This window comes from Gymnogyps californianus, chromosome 20 (genome assembly GCF_018139145.2).
Source record: "Gymnogyps californianus isolate 813 chromosome 20, ASM1813914v2, whole genome shotgun sequence".
Classification (NCBI taxonomy): domain Eukaryota; kingdom Metazoa; phylum Chordata; class Aves; order Accipitriformes; family Cathartidae; genus Gymnogyps; species Gymnogyps californianus.
Genome location: NC_059490.1, coordinates 12,335,888 through 12,357,237, shown reverse-complemented (window position 1 = coordinate 12,357,237; position 21,350 = coordinate 12,335,888). Strand labels below are relative to the sequence as shown.

Below are 21,350 nucleotides of genomic sequence, written 5' to 3'. Positions count from 1 at the left end.
CCGCTTCCTCACCTCTTCCCCCATATATCAACCAGTGATCTGTCCGGGATCAGCGGGAAACCAACAGCGGGGCCACCACATACCACCACCCGCCAAGCACCCCTGGACCCAAGAGCCCAGGCACTGCCGCCCAACACCACCCAATGCCGCCCAACGCCGCCCAAGGTGCCAGGCGCAGCAGCGCGGGCTTTGCTGCAGGTATCCCAGCCCAGCCCAGCATTTTACCTTCGCAATCTGGGGGATACTAGGGAGCTTGCTAAATCCTGCCAGGGGGATCCTTTCATGCAACGTCTTCACTTTGGACCTAGCAAAGAAAAAGATACGAGCAGACATCAGGGAGTGTCTAAGGCAGAGAGACACCGGCTGCAGCCCCCCACTCGCCAGCCCTGTGGCATGCACGCAACGATGTTGGGAAACAATGTTCTGCAGAATTTGTTGGGCCTGGTTAGTAAGCAAAGGCTCAATTTTTCTTCTTCTCATCTCTGCAGCTCTTAAAATATTCATAGTTTGGAGAGAAATGACACAACGGTTCAGATGCGCTGGGTCTTGTCAGCTTACAGACGGATGGCGATAGATGTGACTGGTATTATCCCATGTCACGGAGAGGTTTACGCTCAGTTTCAGCGGGTTTAGCAACGGATCAAAGTCTCGTGTTCATTATCGGGGGTCAGGCAGTCCCAGCGCAGAAACAGTAAAAGAATGATGCTGCCGCTTCCCATCCCACCCCGAGCCCCTCTGTGTGCGACAGCCAGCATGCTGCCAGCCTGGCTCTAGCATTTACTGTAGAAACAAACCGAGGGACTCCCAGAGAGAAAATATTTTGTTAAACAAAACTTTTTTTTTCCATACCTGAGTATAATCCTTAAATATTCAGTGCCATCTGCCTCCTCACACTTAATAGAAAGGATCAGATTTCCGAGGCTGCTGGCTGTACAATAAAAATTTAAATGATCCTAAAAATAGAAAACAGAGTGTTAGTGGTGGGGAGGCAGCTTGCCGATGGCAAGGCCGCTGCCCCGCGCCCCAGCCGGGAGCAGAGGACTCGCCTGCCGTCCCGAGACCCTCCTGCCCCTCAGGGACACACACTCGCACCCCCTCCTCGTGGGGACCAGGGCTTTAATCCCTCTGCCCGTGGACTTTAGCACTCTGCTCTCAGCTTTGTGCAGAGGCAGAAAGAGGATTACAAGACTGTGAGCAAGAGGGCGGGCAGGCGGCTGCCATGCCGGGTCCCCCGAGTCCAGCCGAGCTCCCGGTCCCCGCAGACGGGGCAGGCTCAGCGCCGGCATGCCCACCCAGTGTCCTGGGGGGGCCCTGCCGGCTGCGGGGGCCAGGGACAGAGGCTGTGTGCGTGGCCATCCCTGCCACGGCTGGCAACCCGCCGGTCCCCTCCTCTCCTTGCAAAGCGGGAAGTTGCAAAATTTGCCCATTTTGCTCACAATTTTAGAATTCCTTTTTTTTCTTGCGGGGGGGAGTGTGTGCAATTTTCAGCCGACCGATTGCCCCCTGCGGCGGGGGCACCCACCTTCCCCAGGAAATGCTTCCTGTAGGCTCTGGCCTCTCCTTTGCACTCCAGCTTGTAGCCATAGGTGCTGGGGCTGAGGTTCTCCTCCTCCTCCTCGCAGATGCTGCTGTCGGACGAGGTGGGCGTGCCGAGGTTTTCTGGGTCTTCGATCCAGTATCCCCCGAACTGGGGCAGGATGATCAGCGGGTACGGGCTGCCCTTCTCTAGGATCTGCAGAGACATGCGCCCATGAGGGCTCGGGCAGGACCAGGGTGCGGATGTGGGATGCAGGGGCTCATCGCCCCGTGTCCTGACCCCCCCGCTGCCCCATCCCGCAGCAGCCCCCAGCCCCGGCACCGCAGCAGGGCAAATCCAGCCCCTCTCTGAAACCTCTTCTCTCTCTCCTAGAACAGGGCACGTGCTACCAAGGAAAAGCAGCAACCGCAAAGCTGGGGAGCGGGAACGTGCTTTGTGCAGCTCCTCTCGGAAACAGGATCTCCACCAATTCCCCTGTTATTGGCAATTTTGGAAAGGCATTTGCCTGAAGGTGTTCAGGGTGGTTCAGGGCACCCACCTCATCAATGCTGGGGTACGGGATGTAGTCTTCCTGGAAAAAGGAATCAAAACACCACGTGTGACCATTTGTTCCCCACCAGCCATCCCTCAAGACCACAGCCTTGCACATCCAACCCGGGGAGCACTTCCAGCCACCCGCTGCACTGGTCCCTCCTGTCCTAACGCCCTGTACCGAGCGCCAGGCGGTAACGGAGAGCGATGCTCCCGTCAGGTGGGGCCACCGCGTGCGGCGATGGGCACAAGCCCCGGGAGCCATGCCACCGCGCCGCCCAGGGACACGGCCCGGGGACCCCTCCCCGCTCGGGGTCTGCAGGAAAGCACTGCAGCAGGGTAAGTCCTTTTCCAAAAGGGTCTCCGTCATCGGTGTAAGCTTCTCAGCTCTGCGGCAGAACCCAACCATTTTACACAGCTCACAGCTGAAATACACAGGTTTGGACATAAAGCTGGATTAGGGATTTACAGGCCCCACCCTCATCTTTGCAATTCAATCAGTGCCTTGTTTTTAGACAACATTTAAATCCTTTTTAGTCCTTTGAGTGACTGTCTTTGACTATACACATTAAAGCCCTGAGATAAGGGGAGGGGCACTTGAAAAGATCCACACAAGAAACAAAATTCAACCAACCTTATGTTTTTGGCTTCCAGTTCTCTGTTCTTCAAGTTTTGGTGCCTGCTTGGAACAAAACAAATAGATCGAATAATTAAGATGTTTTCAACAACACAGACGATGCCACAAGGGTATTTTGCTACACAGAAATCACTTTGACACGAGTGGCAGGAAGGAGGGGGTTTCTGCCCGCGACGAGCCAGGCAGAGCTGCCGGCGTGCCAGGACAGACCCCGTCGTAACACAGCGAAAATGGATGTGGTAGGACAAGACCTGGGACACAGCGACACCGCACTGAAAATGTCTAAACGTAAGGCAGGGACTATCATTTCCCAGGTGCCGGCACAGCACCAAACACCAAATGCCCCATATCCCACTCCAGCTTCATCTTAATTTCTCTGGGATGGGCTCCTAAAGGAAATCCCTGCGCTGCCTTCCTGCAGAGCAGCGGCAACAGCCCCGACGTGTGGCAGGGCGATGGCCCCGGCTGTCTCACAGTGCCTGTCCCAGGCTGGAGCACGGGGACGGCAAACCCTGCTGGCACTCGCCCGTGCCGCGCTGGGGGAGCACCGCGCTGGGAAGCACCACGCTGGGGAAGCACCGTGCTGGGGAAGCACCGCGATGGGGAAGCACCACGCGTCCTGGCATCGAGGGCGAGTGCCGCCTGCCCACGCCCCTCCTGCGGGGACAAGGCACATGCCAGGGGACACCCTGGTCCCCCGATCCTCCTCCTCGGGCAAATCCTGATGTGTTTTGGTGTGGGATAAGAGAACGCCTTGCCCTGACCCAAGAGGTACCGACACAGTGCTTGACGCAGCCGTGCTCTGTACCAGAGCCTGCCGTTTGCAAAAACAGGCAGCGGTGTCCTGACTTTACCAGGGAGCAACGGGACCGCGTCTCAGAGCATGTGCCCCTAAACCTCCTTTTGCAAAACTGCTCAGGGCGATGCGGAATAACCTCGGAGGAAGATGCTGCCGAAACCACTGCTCTCCCCCCCGCGCACTGGGAAGCGCCTGCCCGGCCCCCTTTCAGCCGGGCTCACACAGCGCTGGGGCCTCCCAGCACGTTAAATGTACGAGGTGCTGTGGGATCTCTGTCCTCGCAGCCTCTGCCGGGTGGGGAACGTCCCACGTTACTGGCATGCACGCTGCTGCTCACCTGCATTTTTTCCAGCATTTCGAAGAATTCTGCAGACTGAAAAAGAAAAGAAGGAAATCTCCTGTTCAATTAAAGCAGACACGAGGCAAGCCAGCCCAAGCCACATCGAGGCAGAGACGCCAGACCCCCCATCTCGTACCAGGCGCTCTGGCTCTGGCCCTCAACAGGAACGGGAAGAAGAGACTTTATCCATAACCGATGGTGTGTGCCTCCGAGACACCCTGTCCAGCCCCGCCGGCGGGCAGGGATGGAGCCCCACAGCTGCCCCGGGCTCCCAGGGCCGGTGGCCGTCCCACAGCAAGTGTCCCCGCCGCAGCCGCGGGCAGCGCACGGAGCAGCGACCGGCAGCAGCTCCCCACCTCCCTAATTCCTCCTGCTCTGCATTTCCTTTCCAAAAAAGCCTGAGAAGACGGGCCGAGCGACGCTGCGGCGCTCGTCCCGCTCCCTGCTCGCAAGCGGGCGGCTGCCAGCCACGGGAGCTCCTGTCCAGCCTGACTTGGAGCTCAGGCTTCACTGCTGCAGTTCACCATCACCAATAACACTCAGCCCCGACAATTTCCCAGCCCGCTCTGTGTACGGTTTGATAATGGTTCTTCAGTCATTTCTTTTTCTAATCACAGTAGTGTTGGCAGCATCGGCTGGACAATCTCTTTGGGTTCCTTTTGTTCCCTGGGCTTTTTCTCAGGCCTCTAAGGTCCGTGTTTCCCAGCTCTCTGCAGCGGTGACACAGGCTAGAGACACCAAAGGGGGAGCGGAGCCGCTGGTGCAATCCTGCCCTGAGGGGCACGGGACAGCCCGGCGGGAGGGAAGGGGAGCCCCTGCTGCGGCTGCTCCGTGATGTGCTGCTCGCTTCAGCACTGCGGGCGCCGGATCTCGGGGATCAGGCGGGGAGAAAACCCAGACGGCTGCCAAGTGCCGCAGGGCGCTCGGCAGGGCCGTAGGCGTGGGGTTTGCTGAGGACGCAGGGCAGAGCTGGTCCCGCCGCGGGCAGAGGGACGGGGTGCATGTGCCCTGGTCCCCGCGGTCCTCCTGCTGCTTTGCAGGGCCCCTGGCAGGAGGGGGTCTGTGCACACAAACCAGCAGCAAAAAACTTTCCTTTTGAAATTAAACAGGCCCAGACTGATCGATCCAAAAAAGCAAATAAATACTCTGGCAAATGAGACACCTACAGCAGCCCTCCCCACGTCCCTTACCTTGCAAGGTGCAAGCCCTGGACTCTGCCTTTCACCGGCTGTGGAAACGCCGGCAATGCCGCTGCCGGTGGGGCTGGGCTGCCCGTGCAGGGTGAATGGCCTACTTGCCAAACGAACTAAAGAGATTAGCAAGCCCCAGGCTCTGATTAAAAATCCTGTGTGGCTCCTCTGGAGAGCAGCCCAACCCTGCAGCCAGAGAGCTCATCCTGCTCCCCCAGCACGTCGCAGCCCGGCTCGCAGGCTGCTGCTGCCTCCGTCCCCAGCCGTGCCGGTGCCGCGGGGCTTTGCAGCCCCATGAGCATCCCAAGCCACTGCAGCGCACGCGGGGCACACAGAGCATGCGGCTCCTGCGCCTTCGGAAACGCTTAGCGCGGCAGGCTCAGGGACAACAAACCCAGACTGGGAAGGGCCCGTCACCGCCTCTCCCGGAGAGGTGTTAAAGCCACGTCTGTCCTGCTCAGCCGCGCCTTCCCCCGGGGCAAGGGAGGACTTCAAGAAACCCTGTTCCTGCCCTGATCTACCTGCGCTGCCCAAAGGGGCTCCAGTCCTGGCGGCGGCCAGCACGCCGCTGAGCTGCTCTGGGGCTCAGCAGGCACCAGCCACCTTTCCCCCTCGGTCCTGCTGTGATGTTCGGACGCAGCAGACGCAGGTTTGACCCACGCGACCAGCACGGGCACGGCCCCACCAGCACACGCAGCTGTGGGAAATGGGTGCTCTGCCAGCACGCACCAGCCTCCCGGCTCACCGGGCACCTGCGGGGTCAGCCCTTTGGCACAACAACCGCTGAACCGCAGCCGGATGATCCTGATCCCTCGTCCGGCTTTTCCTGCTCTCGAGTACACACAAATAAATTATCTAGTCAAACTACGGCTGTAAATATTGGGGCACTCCCAGTAAACTAGTAAGTGGCTTTTCTGGAGACGTGACGCAGCAGCCCCGTCCCTCCTCTCCCCCGTCCTCCCCCCCAGCTCTCCTCTAACCCGTGTTTGCTCCCGGCCACCCGCCGCACTCCTGCCGCAGCCGATGGGCTCACGGCTCGTACGGCTGAGGAGAGGCTGGGGCCACGGCAGACGCTGCTGGTCCAGGAGGGAGACCAGAACGTGAGATCAGCAGCTCCGATGCTGCTGGCTATCAGAAACGGTTTGCAGAAGAGGGATACAAGATTTGGGGCAGAAGGGGTCACGGTACCAAGGAGAAAGGCATGGGGGGTGATTTTTAGTGAGCTCTTAGAATAGACTGAATTTCTCAAAAGACAAAAAAGAGAGAAAAAAACAGAGGAGGAGATGAAGACATGAAAATCAGACAAAGACCAAAGGAAAACCTCAGAGAGATCTTCTTTTAATAAATGTGGCAAGCAAAGGTTAGTTTTACAGCACGAGCAGCCTAGTGACTGCCCTCAGTGACACCAGCTGGGATGGGGGAAAGACGCTGCCAACACAGGCGGGGACTGCCATGGCTTGGAAGCAGCTCTGTCCATGTTTCTAGCTATAGACTATGCCCCATTTTTATCTACCACACCTACGAGAGGAAAAACGAACCCCAGGCTCAGAAGAGCTCTGTGCCCAAAGCTGGAAGCACTTTAAAAAGGCTTTTCCTTATTTTGACCTTGGTTTAGATTCCGGTTTATCTTCAGGTCTCTGCGATGGACAAATGCTCTTTGAGTCAATTAAAATAGTTTCCAGGTCCCACTCTGCCAGCAGCCAGAACCAGAGAACCAAACCGCACAGCAGCACCGGATCCACCTGCTAAAGCAAGTTCCAGCAGAAAATGCGTACATGTATTTAATAAAGCAGACAGCAGTCTGTACCCTTTAGGGATTTATACATACTTAAAGTCAACTTTACTGGGCCACAAATATTTTGGTAATTACAGGGGAGACAATTACACCTTTGTGACACCCAGCAGGAAGCAATGTCCCCTGCCCTGGGCACAGCCGGCAGGCAAGGTTACACTCGCCCTGCTTGGGTCGCTGAGACTGTCTGCTCCAAACTAAACCTGCATCTGCTTCTTAAATGCAACCAAAGGCAACACCAGAGCGGACAGCCCTCTCCCCTGCCACCTTCGGTGGGACAAACCTGCCCAGCAGCTTGTCCTAATGACCTCAGAAATGCAAAACACTCAACCCAAAATGGTATAGTTGCTATTCCTTTCCTGCTCACGCATCCTCACCCCTCACCACTGAGCATGCTACACTGGCAGCGTGAGAGGGGATAGACAGTCACATCCCAGCGCTTCAGCACAGAAAAGTACACGATTCCTCTCTGTCAGCACCAGGCATGACACCGGGTCCGAAGCCGAGCCGGCTGGAGCACACAGTGTCTGGTCAACCACCCCAGCACGTCGGGGGCGAGTTTAGCGAGCCGGTACCTGCGGACGAGGCGTGCTCAGAGCAGCAGCGGCAGCGCAGCCAGTAAGTGCCCGCTTTGAAGGTTTCCGAGAAAATCACATCCAGAAAGAAAACCCTGCACCAGGCGGGAGCTGCCAAGGATGGAGCACAGCAGGGCAGAGCTCTGCCCAGCACCCCTCCCCAGCACTCCCCCCCCTCCTGCAGGTCGCACAGCACTCACCAGCAGGCCCCGTAAGAAATCCATCATCTTCCCAGCCTCACCCCCCCGCCGCATCAGCCACGCAGCGACCAGACTTCCTCATGGGTGCCCGGCGAGAGCGGCCGAGCACCAGCCCGGCCATCCCTCCCCAGCTCCGACACCTCCCTTCGTTAATGTTTCTCCAAGCCAGAGGCATGGCAGGACTGCTGCTTTGTTATTTCAAAGGGTGGCTCCCCTGGGAGGCAAAGCGCCTGAAACAGGTTGGGCAGGAAGCAGGTGAAGGTTCGCAGGGGACGGGCAGGTGCCTGCCGGGATGCACAGCCCCGCGGCGGGATGCACTGCCTCGTGGTAGGATGCACAGCCCCGCGGCGGGATGCACTGCCTCGCGGCGGGACGCACAGCCCCGCGGCGGGATGCACTGCCTCGTGGTGGGATGCACTGCCTCGTGGTGGGATGCACTGCCTCGTGGTGGGATGCACAGCCCCACAGAGGGATGCACTGCCTCGTGGTGGGATGCACAGCCCCGCGGCGGGATGCACTGCCTCGCGGTGGGATGCACAGCCCCGCGGCGGGACGCACTGCCTCGCGGTGGGATGCACTGCCTCGCGGTGGGATGCACTGCCTCGTGGTGGGATGCACTGCCTCGTGGTGGGATGCACAGCCCCACAGAGGGATGCACTGCCTCGTGGTGGGATGCACAGCCCCGCGGCGGGATGCACTGCCTCGTGGTGGGATGCGCAGCCCCACGACGGGATGCGCTGTGCCCCTTGGGAGGGCACTCGCCTGGGAGAGCTGCAGCGGGAACCGGGCGCTAGGCAGGAGGCAGAAAATCTGCCCTCTCCAGCTGGAAATCTGTATGCACAAAAAAGCCACAGCCCTTCCAAAGGAGCTGAATGAATCCCAACCATAAATCCTCTCGGAGTCAGCGCAGGACAACCCAACCTGCTGACCCAGGAGCTGCAGAGCAGGCATCAGCACCAACAGAGCCTTCCCGTCCCAGCACCGCCCGGGGAGGAGACAGTACACGACTGCTTTGGCCAAAACGCCTGTGTGGCTGTGATGGAGCACGGGCCGTCTCAGCTGCCGGGGACTTGCTTCTGTCCCTGCTCCCAACACCCATACCTACCCCTTGTCCCTCTCCGTGACACTAGGTCTTGCACAGACCTTTGGGAAGCACCTTGAAGCCTACCAAGAGCAGGGCAGAGCAGGATGAGCACCAGGGATGCCGACTCAATGCGCTCATGCTGTGCAGTATCTCATCGCAGGCTCGGCTACACCAGCACTGAGTGACCGCCCGGCATCCCCCGTGCTGACCGCGACAGTCAGGGGACCGAGCCCATATCTCCAGAGGGACCAGGTCTCTGCCTCCCAACCACAAAGTCACCCCAGGTTTCCCTTCATCAAGCTGGTTCCTTAATCCCTGACATCTCCTCTCCCAGGCATCTCCGGTTCCATCTCTTAAATGTCAGCAAACACACACCAGCCCCTGCCTTTCAAGAGCCGACAGCAGCTGAGACCAAAGCGTCAGCAGGGGCACGGGGAAGCTCCAAACAAGCAGACGCACGAACAAACCCAGTGGCCCACAGACAGCCCCTGGCCTGAAGACCATACGGATTTATTTCTGTTTGGCACCTCTGGAGCTCCTTGCGCCTGGCAAAGCAGCGTCCAGGCAAGACGCAGGATCTTCCTCTGCCGCTGCCCGGCTGGGGTGCCAGCCACGACCGCAGAGGCTCTGCCATCGCCAGCACCGCAGGGACTGAGGGATGGAGGGAGGGAGCACATGCCGCGGGCTCCCAGCTCTGCCTCGCCTTTCTGAAAGGACAACCTGTGCCATCTGCAAAAGATTCTGGAGCCCTTTAATCCTGCTGTAAAGCAGAACAAGTCAGTAATCGCCTTTTAATTGCTTTAATTACATGATTATAAAAACGAAGAACCAGCAGTGAAACAGGCAGCCTCCAGCCTTGCCTGTGGAGACGGGTCCCCCGGCATGTCCTCAGCCAAAGCCATTGCCGGCCTCTCCCCCAGCCACAGCACCCACAGCGAGACGGGCCCGTGTGGCTTGCGATGCGAGAAGAAACGGCCATCTTTGAGATGCATGAAAAAAAAGACCTCGGTGTTTGCTTTTGGGGAGCTTACATTACCTGAAGCAAACAGAGTAGCGTCTACACACTTTTTCCATGCCAGGCTTTCCGTAGGTTTCCATGCCAAGCTTCCCAAGCTGAGGAAAGCCTTAAACTGAAGTTTAAACACCGTTGAAGACCCCGACCTCCTGCTGCCCTGCATCGCCTCAGCTCCAGCCGAGGAGCGGCCGTACCCCCCTGCCTGCCTGCGGCGTGCCTGGGGTCTCGCCCCCATAACCCCTCCTGCAGCAGCGCCGGGGTAGGGAGCAGACCCTGACACCGGCGGCCACCTCTGCACCCGCACAGCCGGGCTCAGCCTGCTCGGCTCGCAGGCTCATTAAAAGGCAGAATTTCCATTTAAAACGTGACGAGGGCAAAGGCAAAGGCAGACCCTCTCAGGACGCAGGTGCTGCTGTAAAGCCTGGGAAGGCATGAGGGAGCACGGCAGCAGGACGAGCCCCAGGGACGCTGCGGGGCTGCAGTGCTCACGGTCACAGAAAGTCCTACCTGAACTCCAGCCAGGCGTTACCGAGCAATTTACCACCTTTCTGCAAGGCAAAATAAATGGCACCGACAGTTTGCTTCCTCCCGCAGGGGCAGGGTGGGCAGGCCGGGGCCGTGGAGGGGCCACGGCGCTTGCCCAGGACAGCCCACAGGAGAAACGTGGACACTCGCCGCTTCCCCGGCAGTGCACGGGCAGGCAGGCACTGGGCGTCCCGCCATGGGATGCAGCAACATCCCCAAGGTGAAATCCTTCCGAGCCCCCGGCAGGGCTGCGCATCGCCCAGCCCCATCCCGGGAAAAGTCTGTCCTCCGAGGCTGGTAAACAGTGCAGGGGCTTTGGCTTCCCCTCCTCGGGCGCCAGCCCACAGCCAGCCAGGAACGCTGCTGGCACGAGGACTGGGAAGCACGCTCTGCTGCTGGCATGCCGGCACCTCCCTCACCCGGCACGCTGCACGTCCCCGGGTACACCCCACAGGCGGGATCGCCCCTCTCCCCCCGTTTCCCACGGTGCCCCCAGGACAACGGCCGGCAGGCTCTCCCCAGAGGCGCATCCCTGCTCCCTCCCATCACTCCAGGCTTCAAACCCCCGCCAGGACCCCCCCCTCCTCTGCAGCCCGGCGAGGTGCCACAGCTCGTGTCACCGGTGCACTGTGTCAGCTCCTGCCTGCTTTGTGCAGCCAGGTCATACACAAAACCCTAAATAAGCCAAATCGTCAGAAGCTCCACTAATAAACTCCTCCAACTCAATACTCTCTTTCCAAGCCCACTTGCTCTTAACAATCATTTAAGCAGGTTCTCAGCCACCTCGTAATCCTCACATCCCTCTCATCTTCTCCAGCTTAATGAGTAATGTCCCGGGTGGCAGCGTATTGAGCGCTCTGCAGTAGCCTGGGGAGAAGAGCTACAATTGCCTTTGTGTGGAATCTCTGGTATCGCAGAAATCTCTCAGGTTACTCTGAGAGAAGCTACTTTTGGTGAACCCGTGTTGCATTTTATCCTATTTTCCCATTCATTTCCATGTCTCAAATTGACCTTTCCTGCTGAATTCGCTCTGAAGCTTTGCTCCAGGTCACTGCCCCAGCTCTCTGCATCGCCCTGCTCGGCACAGGGCTGCACGCTCTCCGCTCGCTTGAGACTGTTTGAGTGAGATAACTGCGAGCTGGGAGCTGTGGAGGTGCCCAGAACCAGATTCCAGGTCTGACCAGGTTGCTCGTGACCTTCTCCCATTGGGTTTGGGAAAACTGCAGGAGGGGCAGAGCCCTGCAGAGGCAGCCTGGCATGGGCAGAGCGGAGGAGAAGCACCGTGTCCCGCAACCTGCCGCCTCTGTCATGGCAAAAGGCAGCAGCCGAGTGGTCCTGGCAGGAGTGAGCGGTGGGTCGGACCCTGCCAGCAGTGCCTGCCTGCCGGGGACACGCCGTCTGCCTCGTGCTGGCAAGCAGCCGCCCGCCGCGGCGCCCAGGGAGGGTTATTAGAAGGATAACAGCACTGGGATTCTGCGTCCTGCTTGGCATCGCCGCTCGTGATTGCGTAACGTGAGCGGCGGCACAGGATGGGGCCCGCTGGCACGCACGCCCCGCTGCCGCTGATGGTGTCTGAACACGCTGCAGGCTGAACTCCAGAAACCACCTACTGCTGCTCCCTCGGGAACAGCCCAAATCCGTACAGCCGCTGCGTTGGAAGTGCCGCTCCTCACCAGCTTCAGTTTCCAAAACCGGCACCTCGGCTGGACCGCGCGCCCACAGCCCGGCGCAGCATCGCCTGGCCGGCGCAGCGTCGCCCACACACTCACCTTCATGGTCGGCGGGGCGGTGAGAGGGGGGGACAGCGGCCGCTCCGGGACGGTCACATCCGTGCTGTTCAGCAGCTCCTGTTTCCTGAAAAACCAAACGCAGGCGTGTCAGCTTCCCCCGTGCCCCGAGCAAGAGCATGAGGCGGGAGATAAGGGCTTATCTTCTTTGGCAAAGCCGCGGGCGTGCGGGCTGCCTGTAAAACAGTGTCTTGAATCTGAGAAAAAAACAGACAGACAGCATAAAAAGATGATAAAAGTCATCTGAAGAGCCCCGTGCCGAGGAAGGGCTGGGAACACCTCGCTGCCCCACCGAGTGCCCAGGCTCCATCCCCAGGAGCCAGCCGGAGCCCAGCTGCGGGGCTGGGGCGCGGTGCGGTGCCGGTGATGCCGGGCTCTGCCGGCCGGCGGAGCGGGGACAGCAGGGCTGGGTTTCTATGACAACCCATCCCCACGGTTTCCCTCCATCTGGCACCCTCCCCGCCTGGGCAGGATCCGCGGCCGATCGGCCTCCCGGCAGCCTGGGCGCCGTGGACGGCGGAGGAGGCTTCCGGCTCGGTGACACCGGCGTAAAACCCAGGGACACCCCGGCACGGGTCTGGCAGGGCCCAGCCGAGGGCCTCTGCTAACAGGGCACCTGGCACAGGCGCTGAATGTGGAGGCAGCAAGAGGTGTCGTGAGGATGTGAGACCTCAGGGAAGCGGGGAGCAGCCCCTGTGCCAGAGACCTGCCACAAAAGCCCCACATAGAAGCCCCCTAAATCTCGAAAAGGCACGACCTCGGCCCTCCACCGATTATCTGATCAAAATACCCTGTCCCTTTCACCCCAACGGCTTCCCAGGCAGACAACCAAGCCGTCACTCGCAGTGGTACTGCCAGATGCTACTCTGGGAGTCAGAAAATCTGAGATTTAATTTAGTTTCCTCTCGTCCCTGCCAGGTTAGTCCTGCAGAAACCGGGCCAAAACGTCCAACTGTTTATCTCGCAGTAACGAGGTTTGGTTCCCATGGCAGCCCGCCCCAGGATGGCACGGCACAGCGCCGCGTGCACGGCAGCCGGGCACCGATGCCCACCGGGGCCCTCTCCAAAACACGCAGCTCCTGCCAGAGGGTGCACACCCGACCTCCTGCAACGCCTGCCCTTGCCGCCAGCCCCACCGCCCCGGCTCCCGCCCTCCCGTCCACGCTGTCCTCCTCCGCTGAGTCCCAGCTCTCATGACAGCAGGTGACAACCACACGCTGGTCATGGGGGAGGCTCCGGTACCTGCAGCCCCTCCTCAGCAGGGCCGTGCGCCGCGGGGATGCAGCGGGGATGCGGTGGGGATGCTGTGGGCACTGCAGGCAAGTTTTCTACGAGACCATTGGCGCAACAGCGAGTGCAAAACCCCACCATCACCTCTGTGAGCAACGGAGTGGCTGTTCGGCTGCGTCCCTGCTAACGAGAGACTGAACCGGAGCTTGAGAAAGGCTGGCTCCTGCTCCTCCTGCCTGTACACACAACTGCTCTTGCTATAGACTTCTCCTGTTCCTGACGAAACTTGACTCCATCTCTTGAAACACATATATATGTACATACACACACACGCACACGCACGCATACAGATAAGCATTTAGGAGGAAGCCCTCTGCGTGCTGCGGGTTGCAGGAGGGCACTGCAGCCTCCCGCCCGGCCGCAGCCCCACGCTGCAGGATCCCAGCCTGCCCTTCGCAGCACCATGGGCCAGACCGGGGATTTGGCATCTCTCCCGGTCGTTGCAGGACCGACTTCACGGCAGAGCAGTGGAGAGCAGCCGGAGCCGGCGGTGCCTCGGAGTCCGTGTCCCTGCGGCCGGCACGATTAGATTTGGCTGGGGTGTGCTGCCAGCCTGTGCTGTTAACGTACTGCACGTATGGAGACATGAGAAGCAGGGAGCTGCAGCGCCTGTGACCAAGGGAAGCAAGGGACGAACAGGACGCAGATCGATAGTTCTCATTAGTCAACAACCGAGGAACAAGAATTAATGGACTTCAGTTGTAGCCAGGGGAACATCAGCTGGATGTCGAGGAAAATTCAGGGCTGGAGTTCAAACACATAAATCTGTCCCGGAGATGTAAGACCAGCCCAGGCGGGGCACGGGGGGGATCCGCACGGCGCGGGGCAGGGCGACGCATCGCCGTGCCGGGCAGCACCGCAGCCAAGACCAGCCACCGGCACGCAGGGACCCGGCTCGCAGACCCCTGGGACCCGGCAGACCAAATCCTCTGGTACTTGCAATTAATTGCTGATTGCACTTCTCGGAGCCTGGGGCGGCACAGGCATGCAGGCAGCGGGGCCCTGCCATCAGGACTTATTTCTCCTGGACTTGCACGGTCCTGCTGGGCTCCTCCTGAGGCACGGGCAGCCGTAGGCAGGAGGAAGGCAGACTTTTTGGCCTCTGGTCTTTTTTTCTTTCTTTTTTAAATCAGAGCAGGTCAAATTTGCCTTACATTATTACATCTCATTTAAGCTCTCAGCATCTTCCACTTTTTCAATGCAAGAAGTGAATTAAAATGATGTGGGACAGTGTATGGGCAATAGCAGAATTCATGTCCTGCCCACCCGTCTTGTTTATCAAGCTCCTTCCCTTTCTCCTCTCCACAAACTCACCATGACTCCACTGCTGAAAAAATGTTGAGGATGACAGATCTCTACTGTTTGCTCTTTGACTTTCTAGGACGCTAAAGCACAGCCTGATCTGGAGCAAACCACCCATCCTTTCCTCTCCTTGCTTTGAACCCTGAGTCTGCCTGATTGCACTAATCTGCACAGTGGCCTCAAGGGCATAAAATGTATCAGACTTTGCAACGATTAAAGTTACAGAGATGCACACAAATAATTTTATTTGATCTGGGATTTGTAGCAGGTTACCATAGCATCATATTCTAAGTATTATAAAATCACTCACACAACTTAACAACGTGTTCCTCTGTCACATGCTGATTGCTTCTTTGGGGCCAAACTGCTGGAACTGCTCCTCCAGTTCCGGGGAAAGCAAAACAAACCCATTCACCAGCCACCACTCGTAATTAGCCTCTGTGCCACTGGAAATACGTTACGTTAAACTGCAACCACAGACTCTGATGATTCAGTCTGCCGTCACCTATGGGGTCAAGGGCCATCAGCCTAGTTCCCAAACAGATTACCCTCACGGGATGAGAAATGAATCATGAAGAAGATTAGCACGTCTTTATCTGCGTACCAGCGTGCTCGTGCGGAGCAGCAGCCCCTGGGGATCTCCCCTGAAGATGCCGCCAGAGCCAGCGGGTGCTCATGGCAGCCCCACGCCGGGACCTGGTCCCCGGCTGGCGCCAGGGTTACAAGTCTCTGCGGAGCCTCAACCGCAGCAAAGGTCCCAGGCATTCATGCCAGCGAGGACTGGAGCCGGGGAACACTGTGCAGCTCCCTGGAGTGCCAGCACCCGGCTCCCACCCACGGCAGGGGCCCTGGGAAGCGGCCGCAGGACATTCAGCCCCCCCGGGGGTTTCCCTGCAAAGCCAGAGCCCGGCCGGCTGGGGGATGCCGGTGGCCCGCAGCGTGCGAGCACCACTGCCTGCGCCGCGCAGCAGTATGGCCTCCCTCGCCCCGCGGGGGCCAGGACCCTCCCGTGGCACGGCCCCCAGCGCGCTCTGCGTCAGCCATCCCGAAACGCTCGCAGCTCTTCCACCGGGTCCTGCACCAGGATGGCGCAGGGCAAGAAGAAAACACAACTCCTGCCTGAGCAGCCTTACCGCAGACACGACACAAGAGGGCAATTAGGGAGCGAGGGAGAGGACGGGGTGGGGAAGAACAGCAGGAATAGCGTCACGAGCTGAAGCCTGGGCTTGGCATGGCACGGCTCCAACAGACGGCCTCTGCGGTCACTCCCCACTCGCCTCTCCCTGGCACCACGGGAGACGCACAGCTCCAGCATCAATAACGTAACCAAAGGTTACGGCGCTGCGCTCGCTCCCTGGAGGCAGCACCCAGTGCCTGGCAGGCAGCCGGGTGCTTCGCCCGGCCCTGACGCCCCCGAGCCCACCCTGGCCACAGCCGGGCGCCAGCGCATGGGATGGGCGAGAGCATCCTCCGGAGCTGCACGGCCAGACACCGGCCTTTCCGGAAGGCAACGTGGGCATCATTTTTGTAATTTTAATTCTTCGTTTTTCTCATTAGGCAAATTAAGAGAGAAGGAAAAGAAATAATTGGAATCCTACGTACTTAGTAAATTTAATTAAGGAAATACCTTAATGCAGTTATGCAGGCCCAACTGCAGGGTTTCCTAACAGGGACGGTGAGATCAGCCCTGTCATCCCGGCACGGTCCCGTCCCCATCCCGGGCCGGGGCTGCAGCCGTGGGGCCGCGCTCGGGGGGGACCCCGCTGCCGCCAGCCCCCGCCAGGAAGGCACAGCCTGCGTGGCCAGGGCTGCTCCCCTTGCTTCTCCCGAAGGGGAGCAAATGGGGATTTTTCCCCCCGTTTTGAGTGCGTGGGCACTGGTGAGTTCCCAACACAGCGAGGGCAGGTGAAGTCTTTCTCTTGTCTTGTCCCTGATCGCATCCCAAAAGCGCCTACAAATTCATATCCTGAATTTGGTAAACCCCACCGACATCCTGAAATTCTGATTAAAATGTCCCGTTCAGTACAGGGCTGCCGGTACCCCCGGCACCCCCTGAGCTTTCCCAGCCGAACCCCTGCCTCCGAGCGCACACTGCCCTCCCGCTTTCTCTGCCTAAAGCCTAATGAAAAGCTTCTAATGCATCCCACCTTCTTGTTTTGTTCGTCTGATTTACCAGACGGGCTCTAAATTGACACGGTACGTTCGTATAAATTACAGGCGGGAAGGGGAGATGTCAACATGTTATCTGACACGGCAAAGTGTTTCACACTAAGTAGTTAGCTCCACCTTTTGTTATGCTGTGTAAATTAAACATGGAGCACTGCAGGTTACCTTTATGCCTACACTTAATTCTGCAGATGAAACCTGGCCTAAGGAGGTGCAAAACTCTTGCAGCAACAAGTTCAGCCTGTCTAGATGCTGTATCCTTGAGAAGGACAGCAAACATTACCCTGTAAATTAACAGCCTCTATTTTTGGACTCATCATTTTTTGTCCTTGATGGACATCACCTTGCCAGCTGTTCCCATGTCAGTTTATTTAATATTCAATGCCCAGTGTCTTAAGTTTTACAGGGGACTGTGCTTCCGTATTGCTTTTCACGCTCACACCGCCCCGGGTTAAGCCCCTGTCCTGGGGCGGGTGGTGGGAGCGGAGCCCAGGCTGCTCGCCCTCCCTCCGCACGAGGCTCCTCTCCATCCCCGCTCCCTGCAGGCAGGTCCCGCACGGCTGCTGTGGCTCACGGCTGGGACCGAGCCTCCGACCCCCAGCTCCTGGGACAGCGGGGAGCGCCTGCCGATACCCCGGGCACAGAGGCAGCCAGGAGCCCTCAAATTGCAAAAAAAACCCCAACCAAAACCGTGTTTTTTTGCCACAGAGACAAGGGCACCTCGCTGAGATTTTACGCTTGCAAATCTGCAGTGAGCGCCTGAACGAAGCACCTTACTCTGACTTTGAACAGCTCTCCATCCAATCCCGGGGACTCCAGGCAGGCAAGATCTCGCCGCATCATCACTCATCCCGGGGAGGACGTCCGCAGAGGACACGCACTGCTGCAGGGCTCCCACCAACTTCAGACAGCCCCGGAGCTCCACAGCCACCCCAGAGCCGGGTTTCATCCCGTGCACCCAGCACTGCGAAGCTGCCGGTGCTCCGGGGCTTAAACAGGCACCGGGCAGAGCCCCCGCCGTGGAACATCTTCCCTGATAAACTGATTTACCTCGTTATGTCCTGGGCTCAGGCTGGCCCTACCCTGAAGCGTTACCTTCTTGCATTGAAGTGTGAGAGTCAGCAAAGAAAAAGCACAGCATTTTCTGGTCTAGATTTCTTGCAATAAATTACTTATTTGCAAATTGCCAGCCTGCATCTGTGTGCACACACAGCCTCCCCAACTGCACAGCTCCCACAAGCAGGAACCAAAGCCCTGCTCAGAGCAAGGTGACATTTAACTGCCAATTAGTTTAGCTTTAATTACTCCTCTGCACCTAGAATATTGTTGAGAACAGTTCGGAGCGTCCCGTGCTCGTGCAGGCAGTGCTGCCTGTGCTGGCTGGGGTGGGTCACTGCTGCCTGCACTGGTTGTGTGGGTCACTGCTGTGCCATGCATTGCCCGTCCTGCTTGGGGGGACAGCGAGGAGCTGGCTCCCGCTTTGCCTGCACCTCTACAGACACTGGGTTCTTTCCAACTGGCCAAGGACTTCCCACTTGGTCTGGCTAGGAAAGTAAGACTCAATATGCAAATAATGGTGGAAAGAGATTTTTATCATTTACAAATTTTGTTGTCTGATCTCCCTTGCAGGAATAGAGAGAAAGCGGTGATTTCCCGCAGCATTTGGGTAAATCAGCCAAGGCACTCACAGACTTTTTAAGACCAGAAGGCTCGTCTGATCCGATTCCTGACAAACACGAGCCAGCGAGCCTTGGGCAGCCATTTCTGAGCTGACTCAATAATTTGCAAATTGCAGAGAACAGCTCCCAGAAACCAGCGCCTCCAACCGCCGGCAGAACCGACACCGAAGGGTGAAGGGACGCTGTCCCCGCCTGGGCATCCGCGCCAGGGCGGGAGGCGGAGCGGGAGGGGAGAGGCCCAAAAAATGCGGATGCTGCTCCGGTGAACATCCCACTGAAACAAACGGGGATTAAAATTGACTTCAGCAGCACAAAAATTTCACTCAATAGCTCCGGGAGACAGACTACCCATGAGTGGCCCTTGCTGAACCAAACAGTAAACTAACAGCAGTGAGTAAAGACATTTGCCCTATTCCCAGTCGCCTGTACCGTAGCTGAGACTGATAAGCGAATGGAGGGGTGCACCCACACCGAGGCACCCACCCACCGGCTTTACCCGGCGAGAGGATGGCCACCATAGCACCACCTCGCTTCCACGTGGGACGTTCAGGAAAATCGATTTAGATAAAAATACCCAGTTCCAAACCCTAGGTTTCTGGAGCGGGACAGGAGCCAGGAGGAGCCCGAGCCCACGGCAGCAGCGGCCCCCCGGGCCCCCGCTGCGGGTGCACGTTACTGCTGCTCCCCTCCAGCTCGAGCGCGCGGGACAGGCACAGGCAGGTTGGCTGGAGGTGGAGGGAGCAAGGTAAGCGTCACCCTGGCGCTGCGAGGGGAGCTTGGTGAAGTCGATCTGTTGTGCCGTGCTTTGCTGGGTTGCTAACGAGAAAGGGACGTAGGCCACCAGGGACTCTGCAGCTGCCACCGATCCTGCCAGGCTTGCATATGGCTCGTGTAAAGCAAAATTCAATTGCAAACGCAGAACAAAGACCGAATGTAGGAGGAAAAAAAGAAAACAGGAGCAGGTGGAGGAACAGAGTCCCTTTTGACGATGCCGCTAGCAGTCCCTTCCTTTTCCTGCAGATTATGTCACTTTGATGGCCCTGGCAGCTTGCATAAGACGAAGCAACCGCCGTAAAGCACTGCTTGAATTCTTGCAATCGCTCCCATGAAGGCTCCTCAGTCCACAGCAGACAGGAAAAAACCTCCTCAGGGTCTTGTTCTCCCCTTAAGATGTCTGTGTGACTCTCGTTGTCCTCAGTAAACCCCGCAGCAAGAACTACACTGAGAGGGTTTGTGCTCAACGTGATGGTGGGGAAAAAAAAACAAAAAAACCAAAAAACCAGACTCACACATCACTGGCCAGACTTCTGTGAGAGTTCAGAGCCAGATTTTTTCTCAGCCCTCAAGTGTCATGCTGAGCTCATTCATAGAAATCTGGTACCTAGGGGAAAGATGACTCTTTGGGAAAAGTCTTGCTTGGTGTGACTGGTAAAGCACTCTCTTCCTTCCCTGCCACGCTTTGAGGCGAACGCAGGATGGCCAACAAGTTTCAGCGGGGACAATGTCTGGAGGAGCATTCGGGCCCCCGCCGGCGGCACAGACCTCCCCAGCACTCGGACATTCCCTACATGCGGCACGTGAAAGCGGGAGAAGAGGCTCCAGACTACGGAGCGCTGGGGGGCACGGGGGCCCTGGCCGCCCCCAAGCCAGCCAGCCCCTCTGAAACTTGCTGGCCCATGGCTGGAGCCCACAGCCCACGGGCAGAGCTAGGGCAGGGACGGGTCTTGGCTAAATGAGACAAAACGCAAGGGGCAACAGCGGGGACGGGCATGGTCGAGCTCACCGGGCCCCCGAATGCAGCCCCGCACCCCGTGTCTGGGGAGGACAGGGGTCCCAGCCGTGGCACGGCTCAGCTCAGGTGAGCATCCATCTCTGCTGTTCAGTCAGGACCATCAGGACCTGCGGGGTGGTTTTTTCCAACTGTACAGCTTTGATGATCTACCTAAAACCCCAGCAAAGGAGAAGAAAATATCTCAAAACAACAGCAACACATGAACTATACGGGAAGGCCTCCGTTAAGCGACAAAAGCATCGCTAAAATCCTGCTCTCAAGGGTTCCTGCTGTCCAAGGCAAAGCACCTACGGCAGCAGCACCAAAAAACAGGGTACGGGCCCTGTGACCCAAAACTGTGGGTGGGTGAAGAGCTAAAGCTTCATCCCCAATCGTCTTACTCTGATTTTTCAGGCTCACAGATTAGGGGGCGGGGGTGATACTTTACAATAAAGATTCCAAATAATCAATTCTTCGTTCATATGGTTTTGGTACAAAATCACAAATTGAACCCAAAAAAACCCAAAAACAACCACTCCCCCCCTCAATCTACAGCAGCGCCCACGTCGCTTCCACCCCGAATCAGAGGTATGTGCGCCACCGAGGTTTGGATGCATATTTCTTACTATTTTTAACAACAAAGTTGCCAAAGCAGCACAGTCCTGGAGGAGAGAGAACTCCCTGAGCGGGGACGCGCAGCACAGATCAGAGCAGGGTAAATCTTTGAAGCAAACAGCAACTCCCCTTAACGAGCGGGGGGGAGAGCGGCGCCGCGCAGAGCAGATGCCAGCTAACACAATATTGCGAACAGGCTATTTCCTCAAAACACAAAGTTGAACATAAAGTACAATCCGCGGCTTAGTCAATGAAAGATGAAACCATTTGTCAGCTGTTCCCGGCGAAGAAACAAAGCTGTCGAGCTGAGTTACAGCAGCTCCGCGAACACGGCGATCCCTGGAGGAGAACGGTCCTTCTCGGTCTTCTGCAGCCGAAGCAGCGGCTGCCGGGGTTACCCTAACTCGGAAAGGCTGAAGCGCAGCCCCCGCACACGCACCCCCGCCCTGCCACCAGGTCGCCGTTATCCCCGTGCCGCTCGTCCGGCTCCGGGGCAGCGCAGCCGGCGCGCACAC

The 21,350-nt window shown here is 58.2% G+C and overlaps 1 protein-coding gene across 2 annotated transcripts in view; it reads right to left on the bottom strand.

The window, feature by feature from the left end:
- Positions 1–21,350, bottom strand: part of RAP1GAP2 (RAP1 GTPase activating protein 2) — an 80,048-nt gene that overhangs the window by 15,563 nt on the left and 43,135 nt on the right. Inside the window, exons 4-10 of one of the 2 annotated variants that reach the window (XM_050908762.1) lie at positions 11,995–12,079; positions 3,842–3,877; positions 2,703–2,747; positions 2,076–2,108; positions 1,523–1,732; positions 850–953; positions 226–304 (exon numbers count right to left, since the gene is read on the bottom strand). In XM_050908762.1, coding sequence (XP_050764719.1) covers positions 226–304; positions 850–953; positions 1,523–1,732; positions 2,076–2,108; positions 2,703–2,747; positions 3,842–3,877; positions 11,995–12,079 — 592 coding nt within the window. The remainder of the gene's footprint in view (positions 1–225; positions 305–849; positions 954–1,522; positions 1,733–2,075; positions 2,109–2,702; positions 2,748–3,841; positions 3,878–11,994; positions 12,080–21,350) is intronic. The other variant, XM_050908763.1, reaches the window with a different exon arrangement.